At 36.2% G+C, this 17,813-nt stretch overlaps 2 protein-coding genes across 11 annotated transcripts in view; one reads left to right on the top strand and one right to left on the bottom strand.

The window, feature by feature from the left end:
* LOC148653849 (zinc finger MYM-type protein 3-like) overlaps positions 1-7,168 on the top strand; it is a 33,079-nt gene extending 25,911 nt beyond the window's left edge. For all 9 annotated transcript variants that reach the window (XM_088596824.1, XM_088596821.1, XM_088596822.1 and 6 more), the window contains exons 24-25: positions 1,936-2,053; positions 3,148-7,168. In XM_088596824.1, the coding sequence (XP_088452950.1) occupies positions 1,936-2,053; positions 3,148-3,343 (314 nt within the window). In that variant the 3' untranslated portion in view covers positions 3,344-7,168. The remainder of the gene's footprint in view (positions 1-1,935; positions 2,054-3,147) is intronic.
* Positions 7,169-8,617: 1,449 nt separating this feature from the next.
* Positions 8,618-16,782, bottom strand: gja2 (gap junction protein, alpha 2). Of its 2 annotated transcripts, none has more exons than XM_088596814.1 (2): positions 16,393-16,782; positions 8,618-10,747 (listed from the first exon to the last, which is right to left on the bottom strand). In XM_088596814.1, exon 2 carries the CDS (start codon positions 10,721-10,723, stop codon positions 9,650-9,652), a length of 1,074 nt encoding a protein of 357 aa, XP_088452940.1. In that variant the 5' UTR covers positions 10,724-10,747; positions 16,393-16,782; the 3' UTR covers positions 8,618-9,649. The 2 variants fall into 2 exon arrangements, with proteins under 2 accessions (XP_088452940.1, XP_088452941.1); XM_088596815.1 differs by lacking the exon at positions 16,393-16,782 and adding an exon at positions 12,510-12,938.
* Between the last annotated feature and the right edge of the window lie 1,031 nt (positions 16,783-17,813).

Here is a 17,813-nt window from a genome sequence, read left to right as displayed (position 1 = left end):
GACCATTTCACAGCCAAGCTGCCAGTATTTGTTTATATCTTTCTAAATTTATTTTAAGGGTAAATGAAGTGTTTCCATAGTAGCCTCACAATACTTCAGAAATCAAAAGCAAAACCTCCAATATAAATCTACATTGTGACAAATTCTGTAACTGCTATTTAAGTATTTCTTGTTTGATGAATAAAAACCTTAAATTGTATTCATGAACTGTTAAAAACAGTGATAATGAAAATTCAAGCACTAAATCTGCTGTTCTCCTTTTACTGAATACCAAAATATATATCTAGTTTATTAGTGATTGCAATGAAAGAGAGAAACTGAGTACCTGATTACCCTAAACATTGACCCTGTTCCTGCGTTTTTTCAAAATAATGAGGTGTTGGTTTAGAAACTTCAATTTCACTTAACGTATTTTATAACCGAAGCAGATCATTTACAGACTGTAATGAGTGTATTTGCCTATTGACACATTAAAGTGAAATTTAAAGAAATTGCACATTGTGAAAGTTGTTTCCTAAAAAAGTACTTTATAAAGGTTTAATACAATTAATTTGTAGCTGACTTATAGGGGAAGCTATAATATATCTAAGCATTATCTTATGGCATTGTGTAACGATGTATCGTTTAAACTTTAACATTTCAATCCTGGCATCTTGTTCCCTTCAGTTAGTATTTAAAAGGGCTAGGCCATTTGCATGAGTTTTTTGCACCCTGTTCAAATTTCTGTCTTTATCACGGAACAACCCACAGATCTTGATTACCTACTGCTCTGATTCAAGGAGTAAGAGCCATTTTTATTGTATTTCAGTTGTTCCCTGGGGCAGAAAAAAAAAGAATTTCTACAGCTGCTAACGCAAATTTAAAGACTGCTGTCGTTAAAAAATGAATTAAAACAATAGTTATCCTTTGGATTGAATAGGAGGAACTATCAAGCCATAGCTGTGGCTGATGTGTTCACGTCAGCAAAACACAGCAAATTCAGTAAAAGTAAGAATAGAAATATAAAAGACTTGTTTGCTATTTTTATCTGAGTAGCACACTATTTTGTATCCCTTCCCCCTATTCCGACATGATGCTTGTCTCGTAGTACTGTATGTCTCCATTCTATTTATAACGCCAGTGTGGAGATCTGTGAAGTGCTGCTCAGTGAGGGAGGTGCAAGATGGTATGTGACTTAGGAATGGTTGAGAAGGCTGCTAATTTTAACCCTTTTGGTGATTGGCTGCCCTGGGCGCTACATGGAAGCATTATTAGTCGATGGGTGTGATCTAAAAAGAGCTTAGCAACGTTATGATTGGTTATTTTTTATCGGAGCAAGAAATGAGTAGCACAACTTAAAAATGAAAGATCAGGCGTGAATTCAATATTTGTAAGTGCTAGTGAATCTTGGAAAATTAACTTCAGTGGAAAGAGAGGTTTGTATTTGAAGAGGTGTTTTCATCCTTTTAAAAGCCTTTTTTTAATTAATAGTCATCTTTCACTTCAGCCTACACATTTGACAAACTGCATTTGTCATGCTTGTAGTCTAAAATGTGTAGATAACATATTGAACAGGTTGTTCTAGATTTTGTAGATTAGCATTCCAGAAAATAAACTTAGATGCACATCAGAGTACACTGTGGTAACTTAACACGTATAGAGTGTCCTTGGAGCTGTATATAGTCTCTGTTTATGTAGTGCCTCTAATTTTAAAATACTGCTAAACAACTACGAATACTTCTAGACTCAACCTTGTCCTTGCATCCACCCATGTACCAGAGGTTTGTGTTATTTTTGTAGTGGTCAAAGGCAAAGAAGAATTGATCATTATTTTGCAAACATGCTCAGGTAATATGTTTTTCACGGCAAGCTGTTTAACAGTGTTTGGGATGTAGCCAAGAGTGAAAATATTCACTTCAGTGTCGTTGACGGCTGGATGTGCCTTTGTTCACGCAGAGAGCAGCATGGGAAAAAGGAAACGCGAAGAAGAGCTTTCTGAGCTGGAGCAGCGGGAAAACAGGATGAACCCTCTGAGATGCCCTGTGAAATTCTTCGAATTCTACCTTTCAAAATGGTAAGGACACGGCCAGGTGTGGGGCAATGTCGCCCGTTTGTGATGATGGGAAAGAAAGAGATCGGTATGCGCTGTTGCCAGGAAAAGGACAAGGATGACGTTGATCTATGTGCCTGCATGACTGTCCTCTCGCCCACCTCTTTGCCTGCAGTTTCTCACATTTGTTTCCTGCACGGTGGAAACTGAGCTGTGAATGTTGATGTGCTATGAAGTTTAAAAAGAATTATTTTCTTAACTACACAATGGTCTTTGCCTGGTGCTGGTGTTGCCTTTTGTTTTTACTTGCATTATTAAGAAACGTACAGAATGTGGTGTATTTATTTCCGTTCTTTGGTGTGCATTTTGTTATGGTGTGATTTCTTGTGACATATGTGATAATATATTGAAATCACTCAGAGCCCATTCTGTGTGCTTTCTTAGAACTGACACAAATCAAATGGGCATGACTCAGTGGTCAGCTGTCATTTTTTTTTTGCATTCATAGGTTTTGTCTATTTGTGATAATACATCAGCTGTGGTTTGGGCATGGAGATTTTAGTCACAGAGAAGAGGCAGCAATAAATCACTAATGTCTAGGAACATAGAGGGTTTTTGTAGCCGTGCTTTTAACCTTATAATGAAACCTTTCTGTATTTAAAATAGTTATTTCACTTATCGAAGGATGACAATGAAGTCATTTGTCAATTGTGGAAAACTGTCAGCTCTCAAGGAATCTTTGTATGACGAGAAATAATCTCTCTGTCTGCATTGATAATCAAGTTATTAGAGACAGATTTGCAAAAGGCTTTCAAGCTACAGCAAAATGCGTCATTGCACTTTGTTTGCATGGGGATTAGCTATGGTTGTGCATTGTGGTGCAAAGTTAAGAAATTCTGCTTCAAAGGAATCAAACAACATAATACAGAAAGCAGAGTGACAAAGTCATGCCGAGGCAGTCATGAGACACTTTTTTCCCCCAAAGGGAGTGTTCACGATTTCCCAAACACTTCTTCAAACATAAGTATCTGAATTGTGCCCTGCAGAGGATGGAAAGTCAGTGGTCTTCATAACAACACCTTCATAATTGCCACCTTTTCTTCTTGTGCCCTGTCTAGCCCGGATAGCATGAGGAACAGAAACGATGTGTTCTACTTGCAACCAGAGCGCTCCTGCATCGCGGAGAGTCCTCTGTGGTACTCGGTCATTCCTATGGACAGGAGCATGCTGGAGAGCATGCTGAACAGGATCTTGGCAGTGAAGGAGATCTATGAAGACCATTCCAGAGAGACACTTGATGATGACATTGACTGATTGACGTGCCCTAATCACCTTTATTTTCCCTTCATATCAATTGCACTGTACTCTGAACCTGTAAATAATTAGTTGGCCAGTATTTGGAGGAAAAGTTTTACTGTACTCTGTGTTGTGGCAGGGCTCCAGGAACTCTTAGGAAACAACAGAAAGAAAACCCTTTATGTTAGAGGGGAACGTACATAAGTACTATATATATATTATATATTAAATTGGCCTTGATCTTCCAGTGACAGTATCATAGTGAACATTGCTGGCTATTTGTTGGTGTGGTGGGTGCAGTTTATTACTGTTTATCTGTCGGCCATACTGACATACTTTATAATTGCACATTTTTCTTTCCTAACTGTTTAGTTTCACCCTCACTTAATTTAAGATGCTATTCATAAATGCACGTTTTTAATTGGTATTGTATCTGTATTGACCCTCTCACTTTTAATGCAGTGTGCCTGATCTGTACAGCATAAGTTTGAAAAGGTCTTGGCCATCTAATAAGGCTTGTTTCACTGAGCATTAAAAGAAAAGTCTGTTAGGCTTGAACCTTTCAAGTTTTCATTTTTACTCTTTATGACCTTGAGCTGCACAGCCTTAGGATTAACTTTCATTTCCACCTTCACAGTTTTTACAGTATGTTGACTTTAGGTTTAAAATTCAAGTCCTATGGAATGATTAAATAAACGTTTAACAGAACATTATGTAAAGGTTACATTTCAAGCGATTTGATGATTTAAAGTGATTTCTTGAGTTGTGTGACAGGAAGGGTTAAAACACTAGAGATGTATCCTCTTACATTGCTTCCCAGTCCCAGGCTATGACATGTTTTGCTCAAGCTGAGCACTTGATTATTTCATGGCAACAATTCAATTGATAATTATTTCCTTTAGCCCTCTTTAAGTTTTCAGTTCTGGAAATGTTCAATTACTTTATTTTACGTGAAACTCTTCATTATGAGACTTCACCTTTTCAGGATCGGAAAAAAGGTGAATTGATCAGAATATTCAAATGGTTAGTCTCCAGACAGAAAAAAAAAAACATTGGTAATTGGGATCACTAGGACTGGGATTAGAACAGAAGTTAATTATCTTGAGAACTGAAAAAATGAAGATTCTCTCTGTGAAGTTTATATCTATTTTTTTCTAAATATTTTAGACTCTTTTAAAAATGTATTTTTTGTTATAAACCGTCCCAAAGTGGAATTGCCGGTTGTGTGTTTATTGCATTTGGACTCTGGTTTACAAACACTGCAAGCACACAGGGGCTGCTCGGTCCTGTGCAAGGGTTTTAACACTGATGGGAGGAAGTGTGTCTTTTTCATTGTCGGCACCACAGACCTACAAGTGTCAGAGGTGCTTGTGAGGATCGTTGTGTTGCTGTGAACCAAAAACTAATCCCACTCTACTCACTGCTAATGCACACTACTGCTTAGGGACTCTTGCCAGCTGCTGACTGGACACAGACTCAGACCTGCAGTGCCTGGATCGTAGCCTTCATCCTACAGCTGGGCGTGACCATTTCCTATGCCACTTCGGAGTCCTGCGATTTACTTGTGCTACTCCACTACAATTTAATAGCTTCCTGGCTAAAGTGGCGTCTTATTTACTTAATTAGTTTTCTTTAATTTGCTAAGAATGTTACAAAATGAAATATAATTTGTCTCTTGCCTTATAATTTAGTTGCTTTTGATTTCGGATCAAAAAGAATTATTTTTCTCATGCTGCAACGTAGGAAACCTTTTCCATCTAACCTGATGCACTCGCTCAACATTTTAAATTTCATCTCAAGCTTAGAAAGTCTTCCTGCTATATGTTAATCTTAAAATGACATCTATATGTAAATCTGCTTCTCTGCAGACAAGCTATACTGTAAAGGTAACAAATACAAGATTTGGAATTACGTGAAACAGCATGCCTTAATTACTGCAGTATAGACGTTTGTGAAAAGTACAGGGGATTTTTATATTCTCAAGATTCATAAGGAGGTGGCCTTAAGACCAAGCTCTCCTTCATAATTAAAAAGTGAGGACAAGCAGAAAGATTTGCTCTGATTTTCATTCCTCATCTAGTTTGTGATTTGTGTGGAAATGTGTTGAGAAACCTGTACAGCATAAAAAACTTGGACATCATATGTCTCTTTGGGTTGAATGTATATTTCACGTTATTCATAAGAACAGCTTTATTGTGTTACCACAGTCATGTTGTTGTTCTACATTATAGAAGCTTAAATGTACTCTTCTTTTTTAAAAGAGTAGAGAATATCCTTTTAAAAACATTGTTTTTTTTTTTTTTTTACTATTATATAACCCTAACCCCTTTTTTTATTTAGGTAAGTACAGTCCTAATGGTGATAAGATGAAGAGAAAATTATATGCTGTTTCAGTTTCAGACTAAGGCTTTTATTCTTGCAAAACAAACCTGCAAAATCCAGAGGTTTGGGGCAAGTATATTATCCTACGCAATATTACTACAAAAACTGGTTCAGTAACGTCTTGTTACTTTTTCTTTCTTCTGAACTGCAGTGGCCCTGTGAATTATCAGGTTCCAGGTTGTTGGCTTAATGACTTCAAATAAAATGTTGTGATTGTGTTAAACAGATCTTATGAAATCACTATAATTCCTGTTCTTATTGTTTCTAGCTGTAAATTTCAAAATCCTATAAACATGCATAAGAGCACATTCATGTTAAAATTCTGTGGTACCGATGTACTCATTATAATAAGCTTTATGAAAATTCAGGAATTGTACACTTAAAGGAAAGTATAAATATACTTATGAATGATGATAGAATGACAGAATGAGATAGATTTCACATCATATAAATATGGGCTTCTGTAACACTAAGAAGCAATGCTAAGCAGTATGTTCAGTAATAGTTCCTTTACAGTATTTGAATTTGCTTAAAAATTCAGGCAACATTCCAGAATCCCTCCCCACCCAACTTACTAAAGTTGATCTCTGTATCGTGACCTCAGTAGTATACCTGAAGGTTCAGGAAATGGGTTGTGTTTTTTATTTGAATGGCCTTAACTGGATTTTTTCAATGTTATTCATCATTTCATTTTTACTGTTGCAACAGTATGGCATAACGAACAGCAGGGTCTAAGACAGGATGGCAGTGTTGCCATTTGTGGTAAAGCCTAGGTTCAGAGTAGTGCGATCTTCTACCCATGCATCTCTTGAGCTGCTGTGATACTATAGTAGTAAAATGTGCATCTTGTGATTAAAAGGTCTTTCATTTAAAAAGATGTGTACAAAGTGTCTTATAAAATGTAGATGACAAGTGAACTTGCAGGCAATAAGCTTTGTAATGAACATATGTAATTAAATGATTTCAGAGCAATTACTTTTGTTATACGTTTTAGTCTAACCTACCAAAACATGAAGTACGGTAGCACCTTTTTTAACTGATATTGTTTTTCTCATTGAGAAAGTATCATATAACAGCATTTGATTTAGTGTCCAGTTTTGCATGGAAGCATTTTTTTAAATACAAAATTCAAAGTATACACTATATGTATAAATATATATACACACCCTCTTTTTTTAAAAAGAGGGAGGCTTAGGAAAGATTCAGATTTTTCAGTTGATGATTGGAATGTTGTTTCTCAAAATAGTTTTATTTTGTTTAAGCAGGCATATTTCTGTGCTTACGACTGTAAATATTTGTATTTGTCAACTGTCTTGGCTTTTGACATGTTTAGTAACTGTTTGGTGCATATTTCTAAATCCCATTTACTGTAAAAACACTCTGCTGTTGTAGTGAGAAAGTACTGTTACAACTAGCCACGTCTCTAGATCCTAACTGAAATAAAACTGTGTTACTATATAAGTTTTTTACGGGGTGCTCTTTTGTCCTTTCTGATTTTGTTTTCCATCATTCGGTGCAATGAATAGAAAGTGCTTTTCTGTTGGGGCCTTTTGTGAATCTTGTATCCGATTCCCTGCTATTGTTACAAATTACGAGCCATGTCAGCCTCACGACACACAAAATTCTATTCTTAATCTTGTTTCTGGTGTGAATTTTATCCCCAAGTGTACCTGTACATAAGATTAAGTTCTTGCAACATGATAGTTGTGGAATTTTTTTCCACAACTTGTTTAGCTTTTGCAGTAAGTTGGCTTGGCAATTTATTTTGTTAAGGGGAGCACTTGGGTACTAGGGTGCCTTCTGTGTAACATTTTCATGTCTCCCCCCACAAATGTGGATTTTCACCCAGAGTTTAAAGCCTTGCTGTGGGGCGTTAACTGGCATCTCTTAATTGTTCCCCATGTTCATGTGAGGGAATATATTTGACCACAGCCCTGTATTGACGTAATTGGTCATTGAGCATGAAAGGTTTTTGGCTTTTACAAGCATTCTAAGGTTTTCCATTAGAAATGTTTTTACTCTTAGCTGCACTTACTTGAATCCAGCAATCTTGGTATCCCATACCACTAACCGGTACTGGAACAAATCAAGTGTAGAACCTTCCATGATGAAAAGATTGAATTCTGACAGTTTCTTACACAGAAGTTAAGTAGTGGCTGCTAATAAGGGAGATGTGACCCTTTTTTAAAGATTACCATGGACAAATGATCATTTACTGTCAGGCTAAAAGCCATTGACTACTTCTCTACTTACCATAGCAAGGCATGACTTTCCTAATACCATGTTTTCTTGCACATACATGCAGATCTGTAGTGTATTAAATGCTGAATGTTTTTTTTTGAGGGAATTGCTTTCATATGGCAAAATGAAAAGATTTGCCTCTTATCCTGAATTTGAGAGGAAACTGGAACATGGGACATGGGATTTTTTTACATTTATTCTTTGGCATGCTACAGTTGAAGCAAATTAATTTTTATTTCACCATGGAGAAATGAACAAAATATAGAACATACCACAGATACAGAGTTTAATCAGTTGCAGCAAATGCTTTAATGTGCATCTGTCTTTAACATAAGTACTAAGAGAATGAATTCCACACCAGCTTTCAATCCAAGCATACCTTGGCCATTCCTATATGCAATGTTTTCACATGGTTTCTTTATAAAAGAATTGTTTACCATCACTAGGTAACAGATATAATTTTATTTAGTTTTTGAATATCCTTTGAAGTTTCCACAGACATTTTTTGAGTATATGCAAATCAATACATTTCTGCATCATTCTTCAAATCAGAAGTATGACACATATTCTTTACTTAATTTTTAATGGATAAGTTCCAACAAACAGAAGGTTTGACAGCACTGTTATACACTTGGTGTTCAAGTTTCAGTTTTTAACTTGTTTTTTCAAAAAAAATATTTTGTTATACTTATTGCTTGTGTTTTGTGTATTGCTTTTACACTTCAGAGAAAGGTGAGCTCAATTTGTAGTCCCTTTGGTTTAATATTATTACATTTTCTTTCAGTATTGATGGTCATCATCAAATGATTTTACTTTCACTGTCATAAAGTTCTTTCACGTGAAAAGGTACAGTAGTGGTTTGTACAGTGAAACCAGCTGAGCCTAATCTATATCTGGGAGTAAGAGGTGATCTATCAAGGAGTTCAAAATCAAAGGTGGACAAAACTGAAAACAATTGCATCAGTGTTCACTAAAATGTCAGTAATGCATTGTTTCCAGTGCATGTTTTATTTTAGCATGACATGAATATTAAATGTTCTACAGCACCAAATCAACAAATAAGCCAAACAACAATGCAGCAAAGTATTTCTCTACATAGTTCTATCCGCATGATCAATGTAAGTGTTTTATTCTTTAAGAAGGGCTTGCAATAGTACTTTAATGTGTTTACAACAGTATCAGCAACAGATACTGACTATGACAGATGTGTTCTCCGTAAGAACCTGGCTATAAATACAAGCAGTCTGACATCTATGACATCTTTAAATGTATTTTTAATCTTGCTGACTGTATTGAGAATGTTTATGTTTATGTCTTACAAAAAACAAATCTTTATTTTCAAGTAATGGCTTTAAATGTTCTCATATGTTAAATAAGAAAGGAGGGAAAACAACGTTGCTGCACAAACAAGAATACCCACACATGAGGGTACAGTACTGTAGGTGGAGCCTTTGATGGAACCAGCCATTAGAGAAAAGATGAAAGCTATGTGCTGTGTTTGTTCCTTGCCTACCAGTGGTTTCAAACCACAGCGTTTGTAATTAAAGACACATGTCCCAAGTGTACCATGATCAATGCAACTCAAAAGTACTTCCTGCAAAACCCGCAACCAAACATTCCTTGCAAAAGGACGAACAGCCAGAATGCGTGCATGTGCATTTGGAAGGCTTTTGTGTATTGATAAGTGAAGCGCAGATGCCGTTAAATTTTGAGATCATCCAGTCTGGTCTTGTTGTTGCTGTGCTTGCTGGATCTGCTAGGCCTGCGCTGTTTTTCTACAGGTGTCCCTTTCTTCACTTTCAAATCACTTTCATCAGGCTTGCTGTTCCTCTCTACAGCTAAGTTGTCTCTGTTTTGCTTATAGGCCGCTTTGCTATTGTATGGGTGAAAAGCAGTGTCAGGCTCAGGTAAAGGAGAAAGGCTGTACCTCGATCCAGATTGGTAAGGTCCTGTTGGAGAGTGCTGTTTTGGAAAATAATTGTAATTAGGGACAAAGGGTACCACTGTGTCATTGGGGTCTTTAGAGCCCATTTCAGATGCAATCTCAGACTTGGAAGACACCCCTTGTCGGCACTTTGTGAAACCCAAGTGGTACATCTCAACCAGGTTCAGTAACAAGGAGATGCATGCCACTGCCAACATGAATACAATAAAGATAGTCTTTTCTGTTGGCCTGGAGATGTAGCAGTTGACAATGTTGGGGCACGGAAGTCGGTCACAAGTGTAAAGAGGTTTGAGTTCAAAGCCATAGAGGAAGTACTGAGCCACAATGAACCCCACCTCAAAAAGGGTTTTGAATATGATATTAAAGACGTAGGTCCGTAAAATAACACCTTGCATCTGGATCCGGCCCTGTGCGTCTCGCACTGAAGGCTTCTTGGCTTTTGTTTCACCCAGAAGGGGCTGCTTGTCTCCTTGATTGGCTGCTTGGGTTATCCTCTCTTTCTCCTTCTGCTTTTGCTTCTCCTCCATGCGCACCAGGTGCAGAATGTGGCCCAGGTAAATGAGAGTGGGGGTGGACACGAAGATGATCTGCAGCACCCAGAAGCGGATGTGCGAGATGGGGAAGGTCTTGTCATAGCAGACGCTTTGGCAACCAGGCTGCTTGGTGTCACAGGTGAAGCCCGACTGCTCATCTCCCCAGACTTTCTCCGCGGCGGCTCCCAGAACCAGGATCCGGAAGATGAAGAGGACCGTCAGCCACACCTTTCCCACCACTGTCGAGTGCTCCTGGGCACTTTCCAGCAGTTTTCCCAGCAAACTCCAGTCTCCCATAGTGGCAACTGCACGGGGCTAACCCTGCAGAGACAGAGAGATACATGCTGATGGGTTATTGCCACAAAGACATTTAAAAGGCAGCTTTTCTCAATTTGGACAACTTCTTTGCAGAAATAACAGGTGTTCAATCTTGAAAGTGCATGTTAAAATACTCACTCTGGTAATTAAACAGAGATGTTTTGATCCAGTTTGGTAACATTTCAGTATTTTTCGCAACATGTGCTTCAATACCATCAGTTCTGTTTCTTACCATAGTAAGTGGAATCACAAGACACCTTCTTTCTTAAAAAAAGTATTAAAAGTAATCTGAGAATCATTTAATGTTCAAAATATTGGAGAATAACAGTGAAACAAAGTCTTAATATGTTCAGTCTCAATTTCACCCTTTTTAATTAAAATATTTGGTTTTCAAATGATACCAATGAAGCCAATCGAGCAGTTTGTTGGCTGACAGTACTATTAGATTATGACAATACACTGAAATACAGTAGATGTACATACGTCTATTCCATCTATTCTGTAATAGTGTTTATATAAAATAGCATTTATGATACATTGTACATTTCACATTGTCTCCTCTAGTATATCAACTGTGTCATTTTTAATATTTAGCGTATACATTCATGAGAGTCATATTTGTCGATGTTATGGACTGTCTGTGTTTGGTAGGTTCATGGGCTTGATTAAACTCTGGAATGCTTTCTGTGATCATCACATTTACAAAGCAGAAACTGAACACAAAATAATATTTTATTTAGTTTTTTCAGAGTCTGAAACATTGAAGGCTTTAAAAATATATTTTCAATTTCATAGCACAGTGTTTGCAAAAAGTAATTGTCATTTGTAATAAAGCAGTTCTTCTGGTGTTGTTTAAATCTGAAGCTTCAACCAGTTTGGTCCATTGTATTCAATCTTGTAATTGTAAAAATCGTCTAAGAAATGCATCAAAGTTTGCACTCTTTGAAACCCTTGGAAAATAAGTCACATTAAAAATATTAAGAAGATGCATGTCGGGGGGTTACTTCAATGTCCATAAAGCTCAGTGTATCTGTTTTTTGTTAGATTTGTGGTGTTGATGTGATGCAAATTGAAGGTTGAAGCAGAGCCATGTATGGAGTAGGGATCTTTGGTTGACATGAAAGATTAGCACCATATGTGTAAGAATACTTATATTTAACAAACAAAAAAGGTTGTTTATTGACCTAATTTTAGTTTTGTATGCCCCTTTCTGATTAAATCAAACACATTTATTTGGGGGGTTAAAAAAGGTTGTCAGACGGACTAGTTTTATATTTCAAATTACATTTTTCTATCTTGTTCTGTTATCAGTTGACCCTCTTAAGAAAAATGGTGTTTTGGACACTCTGCATTTTACTTTCTTGCTGACTCATTCTCCAGCTACCCTTTACTGTTATAAGAGTCTTATATGTAACATCCTGGGATATATAAAACTTAAATCTTACAAACTAAGAGAGAGAGACACTAGGACAAAAAGTTCTCAAAACATGATCAAGCCCCAGAAAAGTTGTCAATGGTGCATATACTGTACATTACATGGTATTTATTTAACCAATAATTTTCTGTCAGTGATGTATTTGTCACGTCCTTAAATGGAGGCTGGTAGATAAATAGATTTTTAGATATTGTATGGAGATATCATTAGGTTTAATGTGGTGGGTTTAGATTTTTCCATGATCAATGCTCAACAGCCATAACGCCTAAATGATTCAGTCCAGAACAGAAACATTTTGTCAGATAGAAAAAGTCTGCAGCACAAACATACCTGAGATGAGCCTACTAAGGCAGAATCACAAACTGGTGTACAAACGCTGTACGTTTGTATCTTCAAGCTGTTTTTTTCATGATCCTGAGACCCCCTGGTGTAGACATCAAGGTAAAGCCAACTTGAGTGACCTGTTTCTGCCTTTGGTTTCCATCTGAAGCTGTGCTGCAATTAATTCAGTCTGGGATTGAGAACTGCTTTTCATTCTCCAGTTGGGGAACAGTCTTGTCTCAGCTTTGGCTTCACTGGCTGAGTATGATTTCTTTCCTCTGCACTTAATCTTTGTTTCCTAACCTTTTACTGGCAAAAACGGGAAACGTTCTTCACAGCAAAACACCTTTTTCCTCCACCAGAACATTGCTTTTGTCTTTCAAAGTTTCCTATTTATTAGTAAGCTCGCTGTGGGCATTTAAGAAATTGGCTCTTCAGTTTGGATTGTATCTGTTGTTAAAATGCAGTAGAGAACAGAAAATAAAGAAATCACAGATGTCTTCTCTACTGCCTGAACAAATTAAGTTAATTTTGTTTCTTAACTGAAAGTTCTTGCAGACTGTAAATACTCTTTCATGAATTATACCCTTTTCTGAGACAGTTGCAGCAGGTAAGGGAATTTCAGCAAACTTATTCTCATTTTGTTTAGGGTTGATGTTTAGAATTTAGATACTATATAAGCAGATGGTCATCACCTTCCACAAAATATGGCTCAGACTGAATTGTGATTGGACTCTAACATATCAGAGACATCTTGCCTTATTTATACACCTAGATCCTTGACACTGTATTCAGTCATTACAAAAAAATTAAACTAGGCTTTGAGATTATTTTAAAACAGATCCATAAACAGTCTGGATTGTTATAAAAACTGACAAGAGTCCACTTCTCTCAGCTACAGCCTAGGCAGCAAGTATATGTTTTTGTATTCATCTCATTGCTTAGTTACCAGAGCTATAATAATATCCAGGCTGGCCAAATGTTAAAATCTATCTGTATCTTCAAAGGTTTTAATCCCTTTAACTAATAAGCAGGCCATATAATGTATACAAAGAAGGACAGAAAAAAACAGATTCTGCATACAGCATGGTCATTTATGTTGTGCTTTCTAAAAATAGAATTGGGTCTTGAGAGGACTTCTTTAGATGTTAAGCAAACAATTTCCTCCATAAACAGCAAGACAGGTTAATGTGATTTTAACTAATGATGCCAGTCTCAGAAGTTGGTCTGCAACTGGCTTCAGAAGCAACAGAAAGACAACTTTCTGCAAGACAAGTCAGTTTTGTGCAAAACAGCAAAGCATTGCATTTATTCTTAAAAATGTAGCTCCTTGTAGCTCAGCTGGATCTTTCAGATGGACAACTTTAGGACATTAAATACCAGAAAAAAGCATTTCTTCAGTCTCAACAATTTTTGTCTTCTAAACACATAATTAGATAAGTTGAGATCCCTTTGCTGTCTAACTCATCACAATTTATTGGACCTAGAATTCCACGGTTTGAAGGCTAGGAAGCATTTTGTTTTTATATGTGTTTTCACAACAGTTCAGAAAAGTTGAAAACTCTTCTTGGTTTACATGAAACAGATTTGGAAACAGCAGCGCATCATGTCAAATGTAACTTTCACTCCCACATCCTCAGTAATTGTAGTGTGCCTTGATCTGAAGAAAAAATAATTGTTTCAACATCAGTGCTACATTTATTGTCTTTTTGTCAGAGCACCAGGGCCATGAGAAACCTACGTGCCATTAATTCTTAGGATGCCTGTCACTAGCACATGGATGTATGAGGTTTCTGGAAGTCAGGGATATATTAACTGGACCTGTTATGTGGCAGCATCTCTAACTACAGAACCTGAGGCACTAAGCAAAGTAATTAAAACCACACAACAAAACCTTTGTAGTAATGCCTTCAGTTTATAAGAAAGAGTCCGCTTAGCGCAGCTAAAACATTGTTTTAAATAGCCTTTGCTTCCGCTTTAACAGAAATGCACAAGTTGTGGGAAAAGTTATAATTCTTGTAACTCTAGAAGTGGTTACTGGCACACATTCTCATTTGTTAGTGAGTACACTAATAAATGACTGCTCCTTTATGCTGCCTTCATTAAAGGAATCTGGCTTTTTATAGCTTTTTTCAAAACCTATGTTTTTTCAAGAACAAAGAAACTTAGCAAGTGTTTTTAAGCCTTAGATTTTTGTTTCAGTCTCTAGTATTTTATAAATACAAATCATCCACCACTATTTCACTGATCATCTGTTTAACCGACCTTAATTTTGTTATAAACTGTTCACCAAACCTACCCAATTAATAAAATAAAATCCCTAAAAAGAAATTAGGTAAATGCTTCATACATAGCTTCTCGTGGTCTTTGGAACACATGACAATGTTTATTTTATTTCATGAAAGGAAGTAGGAAATTCTAATATGAAAAAACAGTGAATCAACAAACTGTTGTTTCAAAACATCACAAAGGTAAATGTAGTCTATTTCAAATAATATATATTAGTTCCACCTCTCAAGGCTTTGATAAAGTTTGATAACTTGATAACATTTTTATTATTAACTTTATATTTAGAGGTTTATTTAGGTGTGTCTAGGTATTTCTGGCTCCAGAGAGTGCTGACAGTTTCCTTTCAGTTACATGCTGTATTTATAGTATATAAATGATGAAGGAAAAATTATATGATTTTCGCAACCTTTAACAGCCCACTAATCCCTTTATGTTTTACCTTTTGCCTTGGGTTCTGTGGAGGAAACTTTCAAGATGCATGGTTATCTACCACAATGTTTTAGATATTCCATTTAATTGACTATTATAATATCTTTCAAATTACTGTTTATCTTCCATTGTTTTGTAGATCTACTTGATTTTTACCTTCTAATTCGTTTAAAAATTGACATTTTTAACAGGTCTTTTCGAGTCATAAGGAAAGAGAGTTTTATATTCTAAAACAAATGGCTATATACTGTATACATTTTAAATGCCTTCTTTATCCAAAACGGCAGTAGATAGACAGCACCTTTTATGTGATGCAGTCTTAATCTTCTAAAGGTTCTAAATCTGCAATGAACCAAATAAATGATTTTGTTGCATTCAAACATTATGTATTTATGTGGTTTATGTTAATATGTAAAGTGGAAATTGCTTTTTAGAGAACAACATATCTTAAAGAGAACTCTAGGAGAGTTCTTAGAGAGAACACATATACTGAATTTAAAAAATACATTACAAATTCTAATATGTACATATATATTGTACTGTGTTGTTCCTGTTATAATGTTTTCCGAATTCAATTATTTATTTACTGATCTGGTCTTATATGGATTTGTTTTTCTCCACTTCATTGTATTTGATATGGTAAACCATTTTGCATTCAGTTTTATTGGAAACAGTTTACATTAACTGTTAAAGCTAAAATCAAAATTTAAAAGGAATTCTCATAAATAAGGCACTTTCCTTTGATTTGAGAAATGTTTTTACTTATTATTGATCCATATTAGTTAGTCAATGTACAACTTTTTCACTTATTCATATTATCTACTGTATGACATATAGCGTAGTACACAGTATGTGTATTACCTACACATGAAATTAATAAAATTCATTAAACATAAATGTGAAACAAAAACCAGGAAATTTAAATTGGTTAAATTAATGTGTGAGAAGTGTGTCTGTATTAGAAGTAAAAATTGGTGGCTGCATTTTCACACTCTGTAAGTGTGCTAAATCAGATCTGTATTGTTTATTCCTTATCCGGTCTTACCTTAAATTGAAAGTTCAGATAAAGAGAAAACAGTGACATTCCACGTTTGCTTTGTGAGAAACTACTGCTCAAATATAAATTCAGAGAATTATCTTTAAATGCATTAGTAATGTACTAATGAATACATACCTTTTCAATCCACACATCTCCAGCAATGGGAGTCTTTACTCATTGATATATCCACGCAGGTCACTTACATTTGTGACTGATCTTGTACAGCTCTTACTTCTGAAGCCATTCTCTTGAATGGGGGTAAAACCGTTGACAGCTACTGTTAAAAAAGCAATTACAGTAGCCGAGAAAGCAATTAATTTTAAATACAGTTTACTTCTTATCAATTAGAATACTGTTAAACCCTCGTGCTAAACCTGACCGAGTTGAAGTACAGACGCTGCAAATATCACCCCCCCTTCAGATAATTTTGGCTGGATATGCGCTCTCCACACTGTGGAGCACAAAGCAGGACACTTGGTAGTAATTTCTTCAGTTCTTGTGACTGGCAGTTTTGCTGTCCAATGATGTCGTGTTTCTCCCGCACGACCTCTGTTCTAAATATAATCCAGTTTCAGGGAGGGTCTCTGCTATCACTTAGGGATTGACTTGGAATTTCAGGCTGGTAGTCATAATGTTATTGGGAGGCAGCTCAGTCTTACAGAGGCAGTAATGCAGGACCATGTTTCTCAGTGTCCCAAAAGATCAAGCATGGCTTTTTCTTTTAAAATAGGGGTTAACTTACACTTTCTCTACAGAATGCAGTGTCTGGCACAGAAATTGGAAAGCCCCAATTTGTAGAGAAATGTAAAGCTAGAGAAAATGTGTCTAGATATAGATGAAAAACTGAACTCGGATCATACTGAACAGGAATGGAACTAGATGTGTGTGTATTCCTTGAACCAACCAGGATGGAGTGCTTGGCTTTTAATTATTCCCTCATCACTGAAAACCATTAAAGGCCCTAACAAATAAACTGATTTCCAGATCACAACAATGAATGTTGGTTATTTCATCAGTATCACAAAATGGGAATAAAGACAGAAAAACATTAATACAGAGATTTTGTTAATATGGGAACTCTACTTTAAGGTCATATGTACCCTAAAGTGTTAAGTAAACCAAGTTTAGTTTTGTTCAGAACATGAAAGTCATTAATGACAAAGAAGCCCACTATATATGGTTTGTCTGAGAGTGTGATTTACTCCCTGAAATGGCAAATGTCCCCTATGCCCCAAGCTTGGGGTCTTAGTGCAGCTGTCAAAGGCCTGGGTATTTAGGATTCTGTAAGGATGAGACTATTACCAAAGGTCATTGATAACCTGGAACTCTGTGTGTGGGCTAGCACTGAGAGACCTCACTTTTCACTCATTGGTGATGATATTTTAACACAGGTGGTCAAGCTGAACAGAATATTTACATGATGATCCTAGGATGGAAGGTTAAGTAAAGGCCCTGACAGTACTGGATTTTTTAATCATGACACTCAAGCTTTGTGATACATATATAGTATCTATAACGTATGTGTAATGTATCTTAGTATATGTTGCACGTACACA

The sequence above is a fragment of the Lepisosteus platostomus genome, chromosome 10, assembly GCF_059453375.1.
Source record: "Lepisosteus platostomus isolate fLepPlt1 chromosome 10, fLepPlt1.hap1, whole genome shotgun sequence".
In the NCBI taxonomy this organism is placed as follows: domain Eukaryota; kingdom Metazoa; phylum Chordata; class Actinopteri; order Semionotiformes; family Lepisosteidae; genus Lepisosteus; species Lepisosteus platostomus.
This window is presented reverse-complemented; position numbering and strand designations above follow the sequence as displayed.

Coding starts and splice junctions, on each gene's coding strand:
- gja2 (XM_088596814.1), bottom strand. CDS start 10,723: ATGGGAGACTGGAGTTTGCTGGGAAAACTGCTGGAAAGTGCCCAGGAG.